At 38.4% G+C, this 22,994-nt stretch overlaps 1 protein-coding gene across 1 annotated transcript in view; it reads right to left on the bottom strand.

The window, feature by feature from the left end:
• Positions 1-4,561: 4,561 nt before the first annotated feature.
• The window catches only part of LOC104095765 (isoleucine N-monooxygenase 1-like), a 48,176-nt gene continuing 29,743 nt past the window's right edge, over positions 4,562-22,994 (bottom strand). Inside the window, exon 2 of the mRNA XM_070175584.1 lies at positions 4,562-5,086. Within this exon, the coding sequence (XP_070031685.1) occupies positions 4,562-5,086 (525 nt within the window). The remainder of the gene's footprint in view (positions 5,087-22,994) is intronic.

Raw genomic sequence — 22,994 nt, 5'->3', positions numbered from 1 at the left:
GTCTCAAACAAGCCCCTCGTGCATGGTATGAAATGTTAAGTTCTTTTCTTCTAAATCAAGGGTTAAAAAGAGGTAATATCGATACAACTCTTTTTATTAAGCACTCCAGTTTAGGTAATCTTATTACTCAAATCTATGTAGATGATATTATTTTTGGAAGCCCTAACTCTGTTCTTTGTGAAGAATTTGCTCTTTCCATGAAAGGAGAATTTGAGATGAGTATGATGGGAGAACTGCCTTTCTTTCTTGGACTTCAAATCAAGTAGTCTACTAAGGGGATTTTCATTAGCCAAACCAAGTACACTAAGGAGCTTATCAAAAAGTTTGGCATGGAAAATGCTAAGTTAATTGGCACTCCAATGAGTCCAACTACAATGCTCGATGAAGACAACAATGGAAAAAAGGTTGATGAAACCATGTATAGAGGAATGATTGGATCTCTATTATATCTAACTGCTAGTCGACCGGATATTATGTTTAGTGTGTGCAAATGTGCAAGATTTTAGTCGGCTCCTAAGGAATCCCATCTTTCTGCTGTTAAACGAATTATTAGATACTTAATTGGTACCTCTGAGCTAGGATTGTGGTATGCTCATTCTAACAATATTTCTCTAAAAGGCTTTTCAGATGCGGATTTTGCAGGTGGAAAGATTGATAGAAAGAGAACTAGTGGGACATGTCAATTGCTAGGAAATGCCTTAGTATCTTGGCATAGCAAGAAATAAAATTGTGTTGTACTACCAATAACTGAGGCAGAATACTTAGCCGTTGCAAGCTGTTGCATACAAGTTCTATGGATTAGGCATCAACTTCTTGACTATGATTTATCTCTTACATCTACTCCTATATTATGTGATAATACCAGCATTTTCTGTTTATCAAAAAATTATGTGCATCATTCTAGAGCAAAGCATATAGAAATTAAACATCATTTTATCCGTGATCATGTTGCAAAAGGTGATATTGTTTTAGAATTTATTAGTATTGATTCTCAACTTGCTGATATTTTTACAAAATCACTTTTGGAAGAAATATTTTATCTACTCCGAAAAAGGATTGGCATTGTGCTAAATTTGTAAATCAAATATTTTACCTTGTTCTAAAATATTTTATTTCCTTAATTATGTGTGGCTTTATTAATTTTGTGTGTAAGTGTAATTATTGCTTCTTCTCAGTACCGCCGATCAGTCACTTCAAAAGCATCACTTCCTTCTGAACCTGCCCTTTCCTTTAACCAAGACGTCCCTTCGTTCCTCCCAAAAGCATCCATAAACCCCTTCCATCTCCAGTACTCTCCTCATTCTTTTCAAAGCAATCCTTCACACCATGGCCAAAAGAAATCCCTCATCTTCTGCTGCAACCAGACGTAGTCGAAGATTTTAGAAACCCCTTAACATTGAAGAACTTGCGGATGTGGAGTCGTCTATTGACTCAGATTTCCTCAGAACAGACAATGAAAGCAGTGAATCTGCTGAAAATCCTCCCATTAGACAGAAAAAGGCCGGCAAAAGACCAATGGAGCAAACCCCCCAAAAGGCTGCATGCAAGAAAGGTAAAGTGGAGAACATGGGATTTGGTCCTGAGGATTAATCTTCTATGGTCCCAGTGAAAACGCAAGGATTGAGTCCTACAAGTCAAAATCTATGGCTTATGGATGCTCTGTAAGTCTCTCTCTCATGAAAAATCTTCACTGTGATGTGACTGCTATTTTCGATTTTCAGCACATTTCCTCTCTGTTTGATACTATTGGAAACTCTGTTTATGAAGAACCAGTAAGGATGTTTTATGCAAACCTCTTTGTGAATGATAAAGATAACTTGAAATCTATGGTTTTAGGCACCAGAATTGTTTTGGACTCTTATCAATTTGAAAAGATTTTCTCTGCTAAGTTTAGTGGGTTTGATGCGTTTGTACAAAATTCGTGGCCCAAAGACTTTGAAGTTTCCTTTGATGAAACAAAAACCTTTTTGTCTGATAATCCTCCTTACATTGGTCCCCAGAATCTTAAGTTTGAACATTGTGTCTTGAACCACATGATTGTTACTACTCTCCTCCCCAGAACTAGGTCCCTTAGCTCTTTGTCCACTAGAGATATTTTTGTCCTTTAATGTCTGGTTATTAATAAAAGACTTGATTGGTTTGTGTGAATTTGTCAATACATGCTTGAAAGAATCAGGAATATATCTTCTTCTGCTGCATGTTTGCCCTATGGTCTTCTCATCTCACATGTTCTCGAGGTCATGAAGGTAGATTTTGAAACCTTTACACCCAAGTACATTACCAACACTTATGATAAGACAACCTTCTCAATGATGGGGTACACCCTGGGTGATGATGGATGGGTGAAGTGCGCCAAAGTTGAAAGTATTCCAGTGCCAGTTGAAGTTCAAACTGAACAATCAGCATCTCAGTCGACAGCCTCTCAAAATCTTCAGCAAATTCAGCATTATCTAGATGAGGTAAAATTGCTACCAGTTGAGATGAAGGAACAGGTAGACAAAATCAAGGAAGTTACCAAGGAGACAGGTACAGACACTACTAAAAAATCAGGTTTTTGCGACGGACAAATTCTATAGCTAAACAAAAATATCCATCGCTAATCTCATTTAGCGACATATTAGCTACGGATTATCAAGAAATTCTTCTAGCTACGAGCGTTTTAGCGACAGATTAGAGACGACGTTCGTAGCTAATTCCAGTTTATTTTTGTAGTGAGATGTGGCTAAGCTCAGGATGGATATGGGAGCCACACGGAGGCAAGAAACCGGGGCTTTCAATTCCATGAGTGAAAAGATGGACAAACTTGTCAAAGATGTTGAAAATTCCTATGACTCATTCTGCACCAAAGTGATCAACACTCTCAAGTACTTCCTGGGAAGAAGTTAATGAGACTCTATGTGATGATGTTACAAATATTTTTTTTTTACTTTTTGCTTATGCTTGCTTGTTGATGTTTCTTAAAATAATCTTTTGCTTGGGTCTGAACTAGCTAAGCCTCTGCTGAAGGTACTACTTTTGCTGCTCTAATCCCCGATTAGTATGTTTATTATTTCCTATATTATTTTTTCCGTGTGTTTTTCTTTCCTTTTTGATTGATGTCAAATAGGGAGAAAGTTGTAGAGAAGTAAACACCTCAGCAGGAGAAACTCAGCACATCAGGAGACAACATTTATTCAATTATTCAGGGGGAGCAACATATAAAAAGGGAAGTCTCATAGTTTATGTTTACTTTATGCTTACTCTCTCTTGATTGTCATCATCAAAAAGGGGGAGATTGTTAAGTTTCAAAATTTCAATGATGATAATTCCATCTTATGTTAGTTTACAGGATTGCAGGATTCGAAACAAGCAAAAAGGAACGAATGAGATGCTATCCAAATATATGATTTCTAAATTAATGGACAACAAAAAGGGACTTCATTGCAACACATTTATTAGACCTCAATCAAAGGAGTTCAGATTGCTAATCAAGGAAGCCTTCGCCAGCAAATATTCTGTATCCAAAAAATAAGCTCTCAATCAAGGCTTGAATGACTCCTCAATACAAGCATATGACAAGGAAAGTCACGATCGAATCTGGGCTCTACCAAGAGCAGGATTCGAAGAGGTACCCCTTGGGTCAAATCCCTTTGATGATCTCGTGCCTCTAATTTCGATCAAGACTCAACGACCATTTTTTCTCCTATAAGAAAGCTGCTAAGATCAAATGGAAGGCTTGCGCAACTACACACATTGTCATCTAGGTCTCTCTATTTCTTAGCCTAAACACTATAATCCTTAGTTTATCAGTGTCTCAAAAGATAGGAAGAATTAGAACACAAAAGAGAGTTGTGTCAAACATTCAGAATTCATTGTTGCCATTTTTCGTTGGTGGTGAACGAGTCAAAACCATCTGTATTGTAATACTTTCAAGATCTAAAGGGAACCCTTGTGATCCAAGGGAAACTGGATGTAAGTACCACAACGGTACCGAACCAATATAAAATTGTTGTGTGTTATTTACCTTTTAATTACTGTTATCTTTCATTCTGCACTGTTTTTAGTCAACTAAAATCATTAGTAGTCTGACTAATTTTCAATAAACCACAATTCATCCCCTCTTGTACTCTCACTTTCTAAGTGTAGAAGAAGAGTTGTCATGGTAGCTATTACTGCAGCAAAATAACAATATGAAGAAATGAGTGTACTGAAAACCAACTCAATGAAGACAATTTGAATCATAGGAAAAGACACTTTTGAATAGTTTCTTTCTTTAAAAGAAAAAAAAACAAAATTGAGAAAAACGAAAAATATGAATTCTGGTCTTAAGGAGTGCCACATCACCTTTAAAATATAGATCATACTAATATTATTGATTCATCCTCTCATTAATACTGAAGCAGAAAGAAAACATCTTATATAAGTATATACACATACATGATGTGTACGTACATACTTTATTATGGTATAATTTCACATATATATTTAAGGGTACATGTCTTTAGGCAATCGTGGTTTTGCCTTAGCAAAAAATGGCATGGTACAAAGGAAAGCAGATTCCGGGTAATTATCAGTCAAGTCATTACGGTGGTAAACTCCAAGTAAACCCTTGAAGAAGCCTAGCAAGTAACATAGTGGTAATTGTTGAGCCAAGTTTTACACCTGGACAACCTCGTCGTCCAATACTAAATGATAAAAAATGTAACTTTGAATCAGTAAAAACTACATCACCACCTTCCTCATTCATATGGCGCTCTGGCTTGAACTTCATGGGATCATCCCAAACTCTAGGGTTTCGGCCAAGTCCAAGACGACATAATAACACTACACTCCCTTTTGGGATGAAGTATTCACCAACAACAGAATCCGATACAGACACATGAGGAGCGTTAAAAGCCGACAAGGGATGTAGTCGAAAGGACTCTTTAATACAAGCTTTGACATAGTTTAACTGTGGCATGTCGGATTCTTGAACCAATCTATTGTTCCCAATGACATTGTCAATCTCTTCTATGGCCCTTTGCATTATCTTTGGTTGGTTCAACATTTCTTTGATTGTCCATTCAACTGTATATGAGGGATTATCTATCGTAGCAAGCATGAATTCCTGTCATTATAATTGGTAACCAAGAAGGTCAAACAAAATAATAGTATTTGATTTTCTAAAAGCAAACTTTATGTTTTTCTAAAATCAAATCGAAATATTTTCCAAAAAGAAAAAATGCAAGTCTCGTTTCCACATAAACTAATAAACTGATGTGATCCAAACCGACAATCGATCTTCAGGCTTATGTTTCAAAAATACTTTCCAAGTTCTTTTAAAAATTACTCCCTCGTTTCAATTTATGTGAATATTTTTACTTTTCGAGATTCAAACTATGTACACTTCGTCCAATATTTTGAAATACATTTTTTAACATATTGACATGAGAAGAATTGAAACTTATAATACTTTTCACATAACTTTTGAATATCTAAATTTTAACTTTATATATCGAGTTAATCTTGTTCAATTTAGTTTCAAATTGACTCTCGAAAAAAGAAAAGGTTCACATAAACTGAAATGGAGGAAGTAAATTAAGAAAAGCCATTGAGTAATGTTGAATGTTAATGCCTTAATATTGTAAAAAAAGATTTAAATTAGTTCTGAGCAAGATTCAAGGAAGATTTAGTACTTTCTAACAAAATGTTACTCATCTGTTTCGATTTATATGGCAATGTTTGATTGGTGTCCCACATCGACTATAGGAGATGAGGTGTTTGGTTTGTTTATATAGTCTTAGGCAATCCTCACCACATGAGCTAGCTTTTGGGGTTGAGTTAGGCTCAAAGTCCATTTCTTTTTTATCATGGTATCAGAGCCAGACCCACCAAATTCTTATTTCATAAATGTTGGGACCAAATATTGTTTACGCTCTAGATGTCGAGTCCTGGGTTTGTAGGGAGAGAGGGGTGCTGGTGTCTCACATCGGCTATGCGTGGGGTATTTGGTTTGTTTATATAGTCTTGGGTAATTCTCACCCTATAAGGGGGCAAATGCACATATAACCATTCTCGGGAATACTATTTAGAGATTAATCAATACTCATTTTATCCCGAGTTTTTAATCTAAAAATTTGAACTTCACGACAATTCAGAATTTTTTTGTTCTAACTGTAAAACTAAAATCTGGAGGATTGGATTGACGTAGCTTCGAGATGATTTTGGCCGCCTGATTCGCCTTCGCTTTGATGGTGTCCACAACGATCAGCGCCAGCGTCATGACGTCGCCGCTGGCGCTGCGTTTGTCGGAGAGTAGAGTTTTTAGGCAGAGGTTGTAGTTTGGTGTGTTCTTGCATGTGGTTTCTACTAGGTTATTTCTGCTGCTGCTTGTTTTCAGTGTTAAGGTTAATAGCAATATGACTAGATATATTAGAGTCTTCATTTTGGAAAAGAAGAAAAAAACCACCTAAGTTATTGTTTTCAGTGGAGAAACTCAGGGCAGGTAGTTTGCTGGTGTGAACTCTGAAGAGGTTGGGAAGTACATATATTGGATGGAGGTGTTTGCTCTTTAAAAAGAAATTAAAAATCATTCTGTTCAACTCGCTCCGTTTAAAAAAGATATGTACTATTTCCTTATTAGTCTATTTCAATAATGAGAAATTTTTATTAAACAAATAATATGCTTATTTAAGATCAAAAGTTTCAAAAATTTTATTTTTTTTATTAAATTTTATATCAAGTTAAACTAAAAAAAAAGTTAAACAGAGGAAGTATTTGATGTGACTCTTTTAATTTTTAGTTTGTCTAAAACAATAATGGCATATTTTAATATTTAATTTTTTTTTTACTTTTAATAACATAATTTTAGAGATATTACAGTATGTTTAAGATTAGCCAAAATTACTTTTAGTTTATAAGAATTCCTTTTTTTCCTTATCTTAAATTACGTATTTAGCTCAACACCATCATAATGATATAAAAATGAAATTGATAAGGAAGTAAAAGATAGATTACGTACAACGTTGGGCGGGTAGGCGTTATCTTTCTGTTTTCGGCAAAACTTGGACATATTCAGTGGGGTCACTGGTGTGGGAGTGCAGTGGGGATAGACTTAATTTTGAGACGGTTAGATATCGGGCAAATATCACTTTTAGCCCGCGCCAGAAATTATTTACATGTATAGAATTTTTATAATTTTTGTATATAACCTATAGTATGTATATATATACAAAAAATATATATTTTTTCGGCTATTATTTTGAGAGCGGCTATACAATGTCATTTCCTCTTAGTTATCACCATTTCTTTATGGGTTTTTTTTCTAGTCTTTTTCCGGTGAAGCAAATAGATTTTTGTTTTAGGAGTAGAAAAGAAAATTGATAATGTTTCCCTACATTATTGATGTAATTTATGCCTCACCATTTTTTGACATTATTAATCTTAATATATATATATATATATATATATATATATATATATATATATATATATATATTGGTAATTAAAATTTTATATATACCAGGAAAAAAATATTTACAAATCAAAACAGAACCCTTAGAGCTTTGTCATGTTCAAAGCTTTACTGTACTTCCCTTCCCTCCTCTATGCATTCTTTCTACAACCCTTTTAATAGTCACTAACTATTACATCGGATAGTAGTCCAATCTGTTCAATATTTTCTATGTTTTCTTGTTGCTTCGACAATGCACTTCTTGCATAATTAATTTACTAAGTGTCTCACAATCTCTCGACTTGGCTTGAAAGAGTCTTGCATTCCTCTCCTACCACACAAAATACACGCAGCCTGCTAGCACAACTTTGAATAATTCTGCTTTTGCACTTCTGTTTTCAGTCCAGTTCTCTGCCCAAAGTAATTCCTCAGACCAGCCATAGGTGTTCCTGTGGATACCTTGCCAGTTGAGCAGTCTTTTCCATACTGCAGCAGCATATTGACATTCAAAGAATAGATGTTGAATGGATTCGTTTGCATGTGAACATAAAGGACATAGTTGATTATTATGAATGCCCCACTTTAGCAACCTATCCTTTGTGTATAGCCTACCATGAGCCACCAATGTTAGCGTGAATACCCACCTAGGACATCCTGCATTGTTGCATACTAACTTCCTTCAGCTCACTTTGTTGAAGTCTCCTCGCAGTTTATGATATATGTATTTGATGGAGCAAGTTTGCATCTGCATTAGATCTTCATATGGGTAGCCTGCCTTCTCAAAGTTCTCTTTGGCTTTCAGAATCTTCCTCATAATCCATGAAGCTTGGCTAGGTTGCACCTCCCATACGTGCTTGCTTTTTATATATAGTAACAATGCACCCATTGGATCCCTAGTTTATTCTTCTCCTTGCATAGGTTCCATAACTGCTTGCTAATATCTGCTTTGTTCCATAAGGACATGTCCATTACATTGAAACCACCCGCTGACTTAGGCTGAAAGACTTTCTCCCAAGCTAGGAGAGCTTTCTTTGATATAGTGCCACCCCATGTCCATAAAAAACTCCTGCAAATTGCCTTTACCATTTTTGTAATCTTCTTTGGTAGCATGAAGATTTTAGCCCAGAAAGTTTAAATGGAAAATATGACACTTTTGATGAGTCGCAGTCTCCCTGCATATGATAATAATTTGGTTGTCCAGGATGTGATTTTCCCACTAGTTTGTCAATTAGAGGTTGGCATTGAGTTATTGACACTCTTTTAGAGCTTAAAGGTACTCCAAGATATCTCACTGGCAACTTCCCTCTTGGAATGCCAAGGAACTCCAGTATTTCTTTTTGAATATCCTGTGAAACACCACCAAAGAAGATAGAGCCTTTCTTCTTATTAATTTCCAGTCCTCATCCTCTTGACAAATCCAGAAAACACTTGTATAGCAGCTAAACTGAAACTGTATCTCCTCTGCAAAACAATAAAGGTCATCTACAAATCCAAGTTGCATGATCTGCATCTTGGCACATTTGGGATGAAAGTTGAAGTCCAGGATACAGTGCAATGCCTTCAATCTTCTATTGAGGTACTTCATTGCTAGTACAAATAGGAAAGGGGATAGGGGGTCCCCTTGTCTAAGTCCTTTCCTAGCATCAAATGGTTGAGTTGTTGAGCCATTTAAGATGATGGTGTAAGTAACAGTTTGTACACAAGTCAATATTCATTTCACAAATTTCTCTGAAAATGCTAAGGCACATAATACTTGTTCAAGAAAAGGCCATTCAAATGAGTCATATGCCTTCTGCATGTCCAGCTTCATCATGCATCTTGGTGACACCCCTTTCCTCTCATACCTTTTTATTAGCTCATGAATCAGTATGATATTATCAATAATAACTCTTCCAAGAACAAAAGCAGACTAAGTCTTATCTATTTAATCGTCCATGACTCCTGGTAGTCAACTAGTCAGAACCTTTGAAATGATTTTGTAGACTGTAGTGCAACAGGAAATAGGTCTATACTCCTTTATGGTAGCAGGATTCTTGACTTTGGGTATAAGAGTTATTGAAGTACAGTTAACTGGCTTGAACATCTGTGATGATTGAAAGAAATCCAATACAGCTTGTGTTACCTTCTCCCCTATGATATTCCATGATTTATTGAAGAAACCTGTATTGAATCCATCATATCCCGGGGCCTTCAAGTCATCTATATCTTACAGAGCTTTCCATACCTCTTGCCTTGTAACAGGTAGTATCAATTTGTGTTGTTGCTCTCTATTGAGAATTGCCTCTCTTTTCATTACATTTGGATCTATTGCTTGGATTACAAGAGCATTTGACCATATCAACTGTTTATAGTAGCCAAGTACTTCAACCTCTATTTCATCCTCCATGTGTACCTGAAACCCTAGATCAGTAGTGAGACTATGAATTCCATTTAAAGTGAACCTGTTCTTTATATATGCAAAGAATTATGCAGAATTAGAATCCCCGAGCTTCAGCCATTGCACCCTTGAACTTTGCCTATAGATGCTTTTTTCAATCAGTATCCACTTCTCTCGGTTACTTTTCAGTTCCTTCTCTTTCTCAACTAGTTCTTGATTCATTTTTTTACAGTCCATTTTCTCCTGCACCTCCTGTAGTTCCATTCTGATTTCTTTGATTCTGCCATCAACACCTTTGTATTGCTGTGTGTTAAGGCCTTTAATGACTTATTTAACTCTCTTGAGCTTGTTCCACACTCCTTATAGGTTTCCAATATCTCCAGTTGTACTCCATGCTTGCTTCACTTCTGGTAGGAATTGGGGGTGATCAGCCAGGCAGTTAAAAAAACTGAACAAACTAGCTTTCTTCCTCTGCATTTGTGTGATCATCAGCTTAAAGGGTTAATGATCAGAGAATGATGGTTCTAGGATCTGTATATACAGATTGGGCATTGTCAGCAACCAGTTTGTGTTAACTATTCCACTATCGATCCTACTGTTGGTATGATTATTTTTCCTTGTATAGTCTCTACCAACAATAGGTAATATTCATTCATGCTAGTGTCAGTCATGAATTCCCTGAAATCCTTTGTTTCCATATCTTGTATTACAGTACCATGTTGTCTGTCTTGACTATTAAGTACTGAATTGAAATCTTCCATTGCTATCCATGGTCCATGTTGTATACTGTTTATTTGCCTAAGTTTTTGCCACATACTCAACCTATCTTTAATAGTATGCAAGACATATATTGTAGTAAATCCAAATGATACCAATCTTGAGTGAGTTCTGACTTGTCCATGTATGTACTGACAATCCATTCAATTAGTTCAAAATCAAAAATTCTTGGATCCCAAAAAATCCATATTATGCTCTTATTGTTGTTGCTGAAGCTTGATATCCCTTGCCATCCTGGGGCAATTTTGCTGATAGTACTGCTAGTCTTCTGCTCCTTTATTCTATGTTATACTAGTGCAATCACTTCCTTTTTATTCTACTTTTATGAAGTCCTTTGTCTCCTTTTGGTTGTATGCATTATTTAAACCTCTAACATTCCATGTAATTACACTCATACTGGTATGAATTGTGTATCATGATATTGCTCCTGCCCCCTATAAGACCCCATCTGCACATTGCTTAGTCCTAGAGCATTGGTTGTGTGCTCTTGTCCCCTTACTAAGGATTGGAATCCATTATAGCCTCCAAGAACCTTGCCTTCAACTTGCTTTGTTTTTGCCATCCTTGCTGCCGATTTTCTACTTACTGTTGTCCACCCTTCTTCTGCAGGTTGCTCAGTAGATGCACTAAGCTGTATTGTATTGTCCTCTAGGGGCTTTGGTGTTTCCACCCTCTTTGTTTGATCCCTCCCCTGATCATTCTCCTTACGTCCAGACTTCTCAGTCTTTTGCCAGATTTGCTTGACTTTATTCCCTCTCCTTTTGTATGCTTGCCTTTGTGGTTGCTGCATTATGTTCTCATTGCAATGTCCTATATGTAGACATGTGGTGCAGTATGTAGGTTTCCAGTCATAGTTTACCTCTTGCTCAATTGTTTTTCTCTTTTGGTCCTGCAGCTTCACCCCTTCTAGGTAGAGGTTTAGTAATATCCATCTCAATCAGTATTCTAGCATAATATATTCTAACTGTAGTAGTTGTATTACCCAGGGCACTACCAATTTTACTTAATGCCTTCATGCTCCAATAGTTCAGGGGAAGATTTGGAAACTTCACCCACAGCGGAATGGTTCTAAGAACTTCTTCATGCAAATTGAGCTCTAGTGTCCATGCTTTCATTACAATAGGATGATTGTTAATGGTATGAGGCCCAGTATACAAGACTTGGTTTCTTTCCTCCAAATTTGCAAATCGAATTACAAAATAGTCTTCATTATGATGGTAGATCTGGGGTTTTATTGAATACTTACCTACTGAAGCAAGGAATCTGTCACGACTTGAAATTTTCACCTTCGAGACCATGATGGCGCCTAACATTTCACTTGCTAGGCAAGCCAACGTTAGAAAAATCTTAACCATTTTTAAACAAGTCAATTTAAGCAGAAGTCAATTACTGAAATAAAGTGCGGAAGATCACAACAACCGAATCATCAAAATACATCCTCGAATCTGGTGTCACAAGTGCACAAGTTACTAGGATAATACAAATAAAGGTCTGAATAAAATTTAAGCTATTTGAAAGATAATACACAACTAAGATAATATAGAAGGTGACTTCAGAACTGCAGTCGCTGTGCAGTTATACCTCAAGTCTCCTCTGGGTAGCTGAATCCGATCAAGTCTATGGTACGCCACTGGGACCAACTCCAAAATCTGCACAAGAAGTGCACAGTGTAGTATGAGTACAACCGACCCCATGTACTCCGTAAGTATCGAGCCTAACATCAACGAAGTAGTGATGAGGCTATGACAAGACACGCACGTAAATAACCTGTACAAGTATATACAAATAGGAAGCAACAACAAAACAATAAATAATAATTTATAAATTTGGAAGGGAACATGCGAAGGGGAATGATATAGAAATTTCAGCAGGAGGAGTGCCACGTAGGAACCAATTAATTGATCAATAATAAAATGAGCAACTGATAATATGAAAATGGCACGACACCACCCTTCGTGCTTTTACTCTCATTCCTCCCATAATTTGATAAATAAATAATAATAATTGGTACGGCATCACCTTTCGTGCTTTAACTCTCTCTTGGCACGGCATCACCCTTCGTGCTTTTACACTCTCTGAAAATGGCACGACATCACCTTTTGTGCTTTTACACTCAAAAATGACACATCAACACCTTTCGTGCTTTTACGCTTTTTCTCACCATGACAATGATAGTATAAATAATAAAAATGGCACGGCATCACCATTCGTGCTTTTACGCTCTTTCTCACCATATTCAACAATAATTAAATCAATAAGAATTCCATGAATAACGATCAAATAATCAATAATAAATTTAAACAAGAATATCTTAATTAAATAAACAATTATTCAAAATGAATTGAATATCCCAGCATACTTTGACTCAACCATAACGCATAAGTACTCGTCACCTCACATATACATTGTACCCGCATATTAAATCACGTAGCAAATAAATAAATAAAATCTTACTCCCTCAAGTCAAGGTTAACCACGACACTTACCTCGCTTTGCAACCAACTCAAGATTCCAATAAACCATTGCCTCGCGAATTCATGTCTGAAATCCTCAAATATAGTCATAAATAATTCAATATACTCAATACAAATCATAGGAATTAATTTCATACGAATTTACTAATTTTTCGGATTAAAATCCAAAATTCATCTTAAAAATCAACAGTGGGTACCATGTCTCGAATCTCATAGAAACTTACAAAATTCGAACACCCATTCCGAGACGAGTCCAACCACACAAAAATTATCAAATTCCGATGTCAAATGGACCTTCAAATCTTAAATTTTCGTCTTTGGAATGTTTTACAAAAATTCCAATTTCTTCCATCTAAATCCGAAATAAATGATGAATATAGACATGGATTTATGAAATATAATCACTTTTGGTTATAGAACACTTACCCAATTCAAAGTCGTGAAAAATCTCTTTGGAATTGCCTAAATCCGAGTCTCAAAACTCAAAAATGAGTAAAAATAGTTAACTTCTGATTTTATGGGTTCTGTCCAGTCTTTTTCGCATCTGCGGACACTTAACCGCATCTTCGGTTCCACTTTTGCGAAGATTGGGGTCGCTTCTGCGGGCTGGATCGCTTCTGCGAAGAAGCGTCCCCACTTCTGCGAAAAGGCTGCCCTTCCCCCTTTCCCGCTTCTGCGATGCGTGTGCCGCTTCTGTGGTGCCCCGTCCGCTTCTGCGAGGCCTAACTCGCTTCTGTGAGCTCACATCTATGGTCTAAAATCCGCAGGTGCGATTACACCAGAAGGCCAAAATTTTAGATTTTCCTTAAGTTCAAATTTTGATTCGTTAACCATCCGGAATCCACCCGAGGCCCCCTGGTCCTCAAACAAATACACCAAAAAGTCCTAAAATATCATACGAACTTAATCGAAACCTCAAATCACATCAAACAACACTAAAATCATGAATCATACCCCAATTCAAGCTTATGGAACTTAAGAATTTTCAACTTCTACATTCGATGACGAAACCTATCAAATCAATTCCGATTGTCCTCAAATTTTGCACACAAGTCATAAATGACATAACAGACCTATTCAAATTTTCAGAATCGAATTCCGACCCCGATATCAAAAAGTCAAATCCGTGGTCAAACTTTAAAAATCTTTAGCCTTTAAATTCCTAGTTTCCGTTAAATGGCCATAACTTGAGCTAGGGACCTCCAAATTAAATTCCTGGCATACGCCAAAGTCCCAAATCACTATACAGACCTACCGGAACTGGCAAAACACTGATCCAGGTCCGTTTGCTCAAAATGCTGACCAAAGTGAACTTAATTGAGTTTTAATACTCTATTTCACATTTTAATCAATTTTTCATATAAAAACTTTCTGAAAAATTATACGGACTGTGCACGCAAGTCGAGGAATGATGAATAGTGCTTTTTGAGGTCTTAGAACACAGTAATGAATGTTTAAATTAAAGATGATATTTTGGGTAATCACATTCTCCACCTCTAAAATAAACGTTCGTCCTTGAATGGAATTAGAAAAATAACTGAGCTGGTGAAAAGATGTGGATATCTACTCCGCATGACCGACTCGGACTCCCGGATAGATGCTTCTACCGAATAACCTCTCCATTGCACCCGAACTGAAGGATAACTCTTACACCTCAACTGTCAGACCTGCCGGACTAGAATAGCTACTGGCTCCTCTTCATAAGTCAAATCATTGTCCAATTGGACTGAGCTGAAATCTAATTACATGGGATGGATCACCATGATATTTCCGGAGCATAGACACATGGAACACCAGATGAACTGCTGATAAACTTGGTGGTAGTGCAAGCTTGTAGGCTACTTTACCCACCCTTTCAAGAATTTCAAAGGGTACAATATACCTAGGGCTCAACTTGCCCTTCTTTCAGAATCTCATTACACCTCTCATAGGTGAAACCCGGAGCAATACTCTTTCTCCAACCATGAATGCAATATCTCAAACTTTACGGTTGGCATAACTCTTTTGCCTAGACTGAGCTGTGCGATGTCGATCCTGAATAATCTTAACCTTATCCAAGGCATCCTGTACCAAATCGGTACCCAACAATCGATCCTCTCCCGGTTCAAACCAGTTAACCGGTGAACGACATTGCCTCCCATATAATGCTTCATATGGAGCCATCTGAATGCTCAACTAGTAGCTTTTATTATAGGCAAACTCTGCAAGTGGCAAGAACTGATCCCAAGAGCCTCCAAAGTCTATAATACAAGCGTGAAGCATATCTTCCAATATTTGAATGGTGCGCTCTGACTGTTCGTTTGTCTGTGGATGAAATGATGTACTCAACTCAACCTGTGTGCCTAACTCACATTGTATAGCTCTCCAGAAGTACGAGGTGAACTGTGTATCTCAATCAGAAATGATAGATACGGGCACACCATGAAGGCGGACAATCTCACGAATGTAAATTTCACCTAACCGCTCTGAAGAATACGTAACTGTTACTAGAATGAAATGTGCTGACTTAGTCAACCTGTCCACAATGACCCATACTGCGTCGAACTTTCTCTGAGTCCGTGGGTGCCCAACCACAAAATTCATAGTGATACGCTCCCACATCCACTCAGGAATTTCTAACTTCTGAAGCAAACCACCAGGTCTCTGATGCTCGTACTTGACTTGCTGACAATTTAGACACCAAGCTACATACACAACTATATCCTTCTTCATTCTCCTGCACCAATAATGTTGCCACAAATCTTTATACATTTTGGCGGCACCTGGATGGATAGAATACTTTGAACGATGGGCCTCTTCCAGAATTAATCCACGAAGCTCATCCACATTAGGCACACAAATATGACCCTACATCCGTAAAACTCCACCTTCCCCCACAACAACCTGTTTGGAAACCATAAGCAAATGAGGATCATCATATTGTCGCTCCCTAATACGCTCATATAAAGAAGATTGAGCGATAGTGCAAGCTAGAACCCGACTAGGTTCTGAAATATCTAACCTCACGAACTGATTAGCCAAAGTCTAAACATCTGTAGCTAACTGTCTCTCACCAACCGAAATATATAGAAGACTGCCCATACTCACAACCTTTCTACTCAAAGCATCGGTCACCACATTGGCCTTTTCTGGGTGATACAAAATAGTGATATCATAGGCTTTTAACAACTCCAACCATCTTCTATGCCTCAAATTGAGATCTTTTTGACTTAACAGATACTGTAGGCTACGATGATCAGTGAATACCTCACACGAGATACCGTAAAGGTAATGCCTCCAAATCTTCAGAGCATGGACAATAGCTGCCAATTCTAAATCATGAATAGGATAATTCTTCTCGTGAACTTTCAACTGCCGCGACACATATGCAATCACCCTGCCATCTTGCATCAATACTGCACCAAGCCCAACGCGAGATGCATCACAATATACCGTATAAGATCCTGAACCTGTGGGTAATACCAACACTGGCGGCATAGTAAAAGCAGTCTTGAGCTTCTGAAAGTTCAACTCACACTCTTCTGACCATCCAAATGGAACACCTTTCTGGGTCATTTTGGTCAATGGGCTTGCTATAGATGAAAACCCTTCCATAAACCAGCGATAATAACCCGCCAAACCCAGAAAACTCCGTATCTCCGTAACTGAAGTAGGCCTAGTTTTGAACTGCCTCAATCTTCTTAGGATCCATATTTATGCCTTATGTTGATACAACATGCCCCAAAAAGGCAACTGAGTTTAACCAAAACTCGTATTTTGAAAATTTGGCATATAACTGATTATTCTTCAAAGTCTGAAGCACAATCCGAATATGTTGCTCATGCTCCTCTTGACTGTTGGAGTAAATAAAGATGTCATTAATGAATACAACCACAAATGAATCCAGATAGGGCTTGAACACCTGATTCATCAAATCTATAAATGCTGTTGGGGCATTTGTCAGCCCAAATAACATCACTAGGAATTTGTAATGCCCATAGCGAGTCCAAAAAGTTGTCTTAGGGACATCAGATGCCTAATCTTCAGCTGATGGTAACCAGACCTCAAGTCGATCTTTGAAAACACCTTGGCAACCTAAAGCTAATCGAATAAGTCATCAATTCTTGGAAGTGGATACTTGTTCTTGATAGTAGCCTTGTTCAACTGCCGATAATCTATACACATCCGCATTGAACTATCTTTCTTCTTCAAAAACAACACTGGTGCACCCTAGGGCGAGACACTAGGTCTAATGAATCCCTGATCAAGCAAGTCTTGTAACTGCTCCTTCAACTCTTTCAACTTCGGCGGGGCCATACGGTATGTTGGAATAGAAATTGGCTGAGTGCCCGGAGCCAAATCAATACAGAAGTCAATATCTCTGTTGGGTGGCATCCCCAGCAAATCTGCAGGAAATACTTTTGGAAATTCACGAACAACTAGTACTGAGTCCGTAGAAGAAACATCCGCACTAGGATCGCGAATATAAGCCAAATAGGCTAGACACCCCTTCTCGACTATATGCCGAGCTTTCATATAAGAAATAACCTTGCTGGTAGAATAACCAGGAATTCCTTTCCACTCTAATTGAGGTAACACAGACATGGCTAGGGTCACCGTATTGTCATGACGATCCAACATATTATGATAAGATGGCAGCCAATCCATACCCAAGATGATATCAAAATCTACCATATCAAGAAGTAGAAGATCCACGCTAGTCTCAAGACTCCCAATAGTAACCACACACGAACGATAGACATGATCTACCATAACAGAATCTCCCACTGACGTGGATACACACACAGAAGCACTCAGAGAATCACGAGGCACAACCAGATATGAAGCAAAATAGGAGGACACAAAGGAATTAGTAGATCCTGGATCAAATAGAACTGAAGCATCTCTATGGAAAACTGGAACATACGTGTGATCACAGCATCGGATGACTCGACGAAAAGCATAAAATCGGGACTGGGCCCCACCACTCTCAACTGCGTCCCTGGGACGGCCTCTAACCGGCTGGCCTCCACCCCTTATGGCCTGATCTCCACCTCTAACTGTCTGACCCCTGCCCGTAGCTGGCTGGGCGGGTGGCAGAACAACTGGTGATGGAATCATAGCACGAGAACCCTGCTGTTGTGAACTGCTCGATGCCCGAGGGCAAAATCTAGAAATGTGCCTCGGATCACCACAAGTATAACAGGTCCTCGGGTGTTGTGACTGCTGACTCTGGAACTGGCCATGTCGACCTGGATAACCGCTCTGATGACTCTGAATCGGAGGTGCATTAATAGGAGCTGGTGGTGCACTGTAAGCTAGCTGGTCAGAATGAGACACGTTAGAGCCGTGACCACTTGAAGCACTGTGGGATGCCTGGAGCACTGAATGAAACGTCCTGGGAGGATGGTCTCTACCAAAATTACCCCTACATCTAGATGAGGCACCACTAAACCCACCGAACTGACGAGGCCTCTTATCAGACCACTGCTTTCTCTCATGTGCAAGAACTATCTCGATCCTCCTCGCAACATTAGCAATCGCCTGAAAGGAAATCTCACTTCCGGTCTCCTTAGCCATCTGAAGCCTGATAGGGTGAGTGAGTCCCTCATTAAACCTCCTCACTCTCTCTCCCTCAGTAGGTAATAAAAGGAGAGCATGACAGTCTAAATCCACAAAACGGGTCTCGTACAAACTAACAGTCATACTGCCCTACTATAGACACTAAAATTGCCTGCGGTAATCCTCTCTCAATATGATAGGGAGGAACTTCTCTAGAAATAGCCGTGAGAACTACTCTCACATCAGTGTAGGAAATCCAACTGGTCTAGTAAACATAAAATCTCTCCACCATCTCTTGGCGGAACCCGTCATCTGAAATACAGCAAAATTGACCCTATTGGTCTCAACTATTCCCATGTTCCGCAACACCTCATGGAAGCGGTCAAGATAATCATGTGGGTCCTCAGAAGGTGTACCACTGAAGTGAAATGGAAAGAGCTTAGTAAAATTATCCAGTCTTAATAAGGCCTCAGAAGACATGGCAGGCCTATCACCGGCCTGTGCCGCAACAACTGGCTGAACTACCCCAACTGGCGGGGCGACTAGAGCTTGATACTGGGGAGCCATCTGCTCCGAAACGGGAGTAGTGGGAGTTTGTGCTCCTCCCCCAGCATGTGAGATGGCTGGTGCCACTGGAAATATACCATTCTGGGTCACGCCTTCCATAAGACTCACCAAACGGACTAGAGCGTCCTGAAGCACTGGAGCACCAATGAATACTTTCGAGACCTGAACTGGTCTAACCGGTACAGTCTGAAATGGAACCCCCTCCTGAAGATCCACCTGAGGTTCTACAACAGGTGCTGCTGCTTGAGTTCTAGACTGAGCTCTACCTCTGCCTCTGCCTCTAGCACAAACTCGGCCTCGACCTCTACCCCTGGTCATAGTTTCCACCGGGGGCTCTGGTCCCTGTCTATCGGTAGATGTATTACGTGTTCTCACCATATGCGAGAGAATAAGAATAGAATGGTTCAATCATCGATGATTGAATAAGATCGCATGACAGAATAAGAAAAAAGTAATATTGTTCCTAAACTCCATAGCCTCTAAAAGATAAGTACATACGTCTCCGTACCGATCCTTCAGACTCTACTAAGCCTGCTCATGACTCGTGAGACCTATGTAACCTAGTGCTCTGATACCATCTTGTCACGACCAGAAATTCTCACCTTCGGGACCGTGATAGCGTCTAACATTTTACTTGCTAGGCAAGCCAACATTAGAAAAATCTTAACCATTTTTAAACAAATCAATTTAAGCGGAAGTCAATTACTGAAATAAAGTGCGGAAGACCACAACAACCGAATCATCAAAATACATCCCCGAATCTGGTATCACAAGGGCATGAGTTTCTAGGATAATACAAATAAAGGTCTGAATAAAATTCAAGCTGTTTGAATGATAATACACAACAAAGATAAGATAGAAGGGGACTTCAGAACTGCAGACGCTGTGCAGTTATACCTCAAGTCTCCTCTGGGTAGCTGAATCCGATCAAGTCTATGGTACGCCGCTAGAACCAACTTCAAAATCTGCACAAGAAGTGCAGAGTGTAGTATGAGTACAAACGACCCAATGTACTCCGTAAGTGTCGAGCCTAACCTCGACGAAGTAGTGACGAGGCTATGACAAGACACGTACGTAAATAACCTGTACAAGTATATACAAATACGAAGAAACAATAACACAATAAATAATAATTTATAAATTTGGGAGGGAACATGCGAAGGGGAATGATATAGAAATTTCAGTAGGAGAAGTGCTACGTAGCAGCCAATTAATTCATCAATAATAAAATGAGTAACTGATAATATGAAAATGGCACGGCACCACCCTTCGTGCTTTTACTCTCATTCCTCCCATAATTTGATAAATAAATAATAATAATTTGCACGGCATCACCCTTCGTGCTTTAACTCTCTCTTGGCACGGCATCACCCTTCGTGCTTTTACACTCTCTGAAAATGGCACGACATCACCCTTCGTGCTTTTACACTCAAAAATGATACGGCAACACCCTTCGTGCTTTTACACTCTTTCTCACCATGACAGTGATAGTATAAATAATAAAAATGGCACGACATTACCCTTCGTGCTTTTACGCTCTTTCTCACCATATTCAACAATAATTATATCAATAAAAATTTCATGAATAACTATCAAATAATCAATAATAAACTTAAACAGGAATATCTTAATTAAATAAATAATTATTCAAAATGAATTAAATATCCCAGCATGCTTTGACTCAACCACAACGCATAAGTACTCGTCACCTCACATATACGTTGTACCCGCACATTAAATCACGTAGCAAATAAACAAATAAAATCCTACTCCCTCAAGTCAATGTTAACCACGACACTTACCTCGCTTTGCAACTAACTCGAGATTCCAATAAACCTTTGCCTCGCGAATTCATGTCCGAAATCATCAAATCTAGTCATAAACAATTCAATATACTCAATACAAATCGTAGGAATTAATTCCATACGAATTTAGTAATTTTTCGGATTAAAATCCAAAATTCATCTCAAAAATCAACAGTGGGTCCCATGTCTCGAATCTCAAGAAAACATACGAAATCCGAACACCCGTTCCGAGACGAGTCCAACCATACTAAAATTTTTAAATTCCGATGTCAAATGGACCTTTAAATCTTAAATTTTCGTCTTTGGAAAGTTTTACAAAAACTCCAATTTCTTCCATCTAAATCCGAAATAAATGATGAATAAAGACATGGATTTATGAAATATAATCACTTTTGATTATAGAATACTTACACAATTCAAAGTCGTGAAAAATCCCTTTGTAATCGCCTAAATCTGAGACTCAAAACTCAAAAATGAGTAAAAATGATTAACTTCCGATTTTATGGGTTCTGTCAAAGTTTTTTCACATCTGCGGACACTTAACCGCATTTGCAGAGATTGGGGTCGCTTCTGCGGGCTGGATCGCTTCTGCGGACAAGAGTCCGCTTCTGCGGACTTTCTTCTACGAAGAAGCGTCCGTTTCTGCGACAAGGCTGCCCTTCCCCTTTTCCCGCTTCTGCGATGCGTGTGCCGCCTTTGCGGTCGCGCTTCTGCGGCGCCCCTCCGCTTTTGCGAGGCCTGGATTGCTTTTGCGGTCTAAAGTCCATAGGTGCGATTACACCAGAAGGCCAAAATTTTAGATTTTCCTTAAGTCCAAATTTTGATCCGTTAACCATTCGGAATCCACCCTAGGCCCCCGGGACCTCAATCAAATACACCAACAAATCCTAAAATATCATACAAACTTAGTCGAAACCTCAAATAACATCAAACAATGCTAAAATCGCGAATCATACCCCAATTCAAGTTTAAGTAACTTAAGAATTTTTAACTTCTACATTCGATACCGAAACCTATCAAATCAAGTCCAATTGACCTCAAATTTTGTACACAAGTCATAAATGACATAACAGACATATTAAAATTTCCAGAATTGGATTCCGACTCCGATATCAAATAGTCAAATCCGTGATCAAACTTTGGCAATCTTTAGCCTTTAAATTTTTAGTTTCCGTTAAATGGCCATAAGTTGAGCTAGGGACCTCCAAATTCAATTCCGGACATACGCCCAAGTCCCAAATTACGATACGGACCCACCGGAACTATCAACATACTGATTCGGGTCCGTTTGCTCAAAATATTGACTAAAGTCAACTTAATTGAGTTTTAAAATTCTATTTCACATTTTAATCCATCTTTCATATAAAAACTTTCTGAAATATTATACGGACTGCGCATGCAATTTGGGGAGTAATGAATAGTGCTTTTTGAGGTCTTAAAATACAGTAATAAATATTTAAATTAAAGATGATATTTTGGGTCATCACAGAATCGTTCCATTGCTCCTATGGATGGTGAATTCCCAATGACATACAGAACAATAGTTGTGCTCCATTTTTTATTTTCCTGCTCAACATCCTCTAGGTCTAATTGCACAATTTTCTCCCCATATTGTATCATTGGTGCAATATATTGAAGATTCATACCTCTCGATGCCAGCTTATTCCCTACTATAACATTTGCCCATGATTGAATTCCATTTGGTTAGTGTCTTTGGGATTTTCTGCCTTGTCAGATTTGCATGGCACTGTTGCATTGATATTTGTTGTTTTTGAGTTCATCTCTGCCATTCCGCTCCCATATCTATGACCTATTCCACTACCACTTTCAGGTGTTGCTATCATTGCTTTCTGCTTGCCATTGTTGATTGCTTGATCTGAGACTATATTGCTCTGCTCACTCGTCATATTCCTCGGAGTGGTGTTTTTAGTTGGCTCCTCAATTCTCATTCCTTTGGGTGAGACAAAAAGTTCCATTACTGCATTCCTTGCATCAGTGGATCTTGGATCAGTGGACGAAATTTTTGCAGAGTTCCGTTTAGG

This window comes from Nicotiana tomentosiformis, chromosome 5, assembly GCF_000390325.3.
Source record: "Nicotiana tomentosiformis chromosome 5, ASM39032v3, whole genome shotgun sequence".
Lineage (NCBI taxonomy): Eukaryota > Viridiplantae > Streptophyta > Magnoliopsida > Solanales > Solanaceae > Nicotiana > Nicotiana tomentosiformis.
Note: the sequence above shows the minus strand (reverse complement) of the source record. Positions and strands in the feature narration are given on the sequence as shown.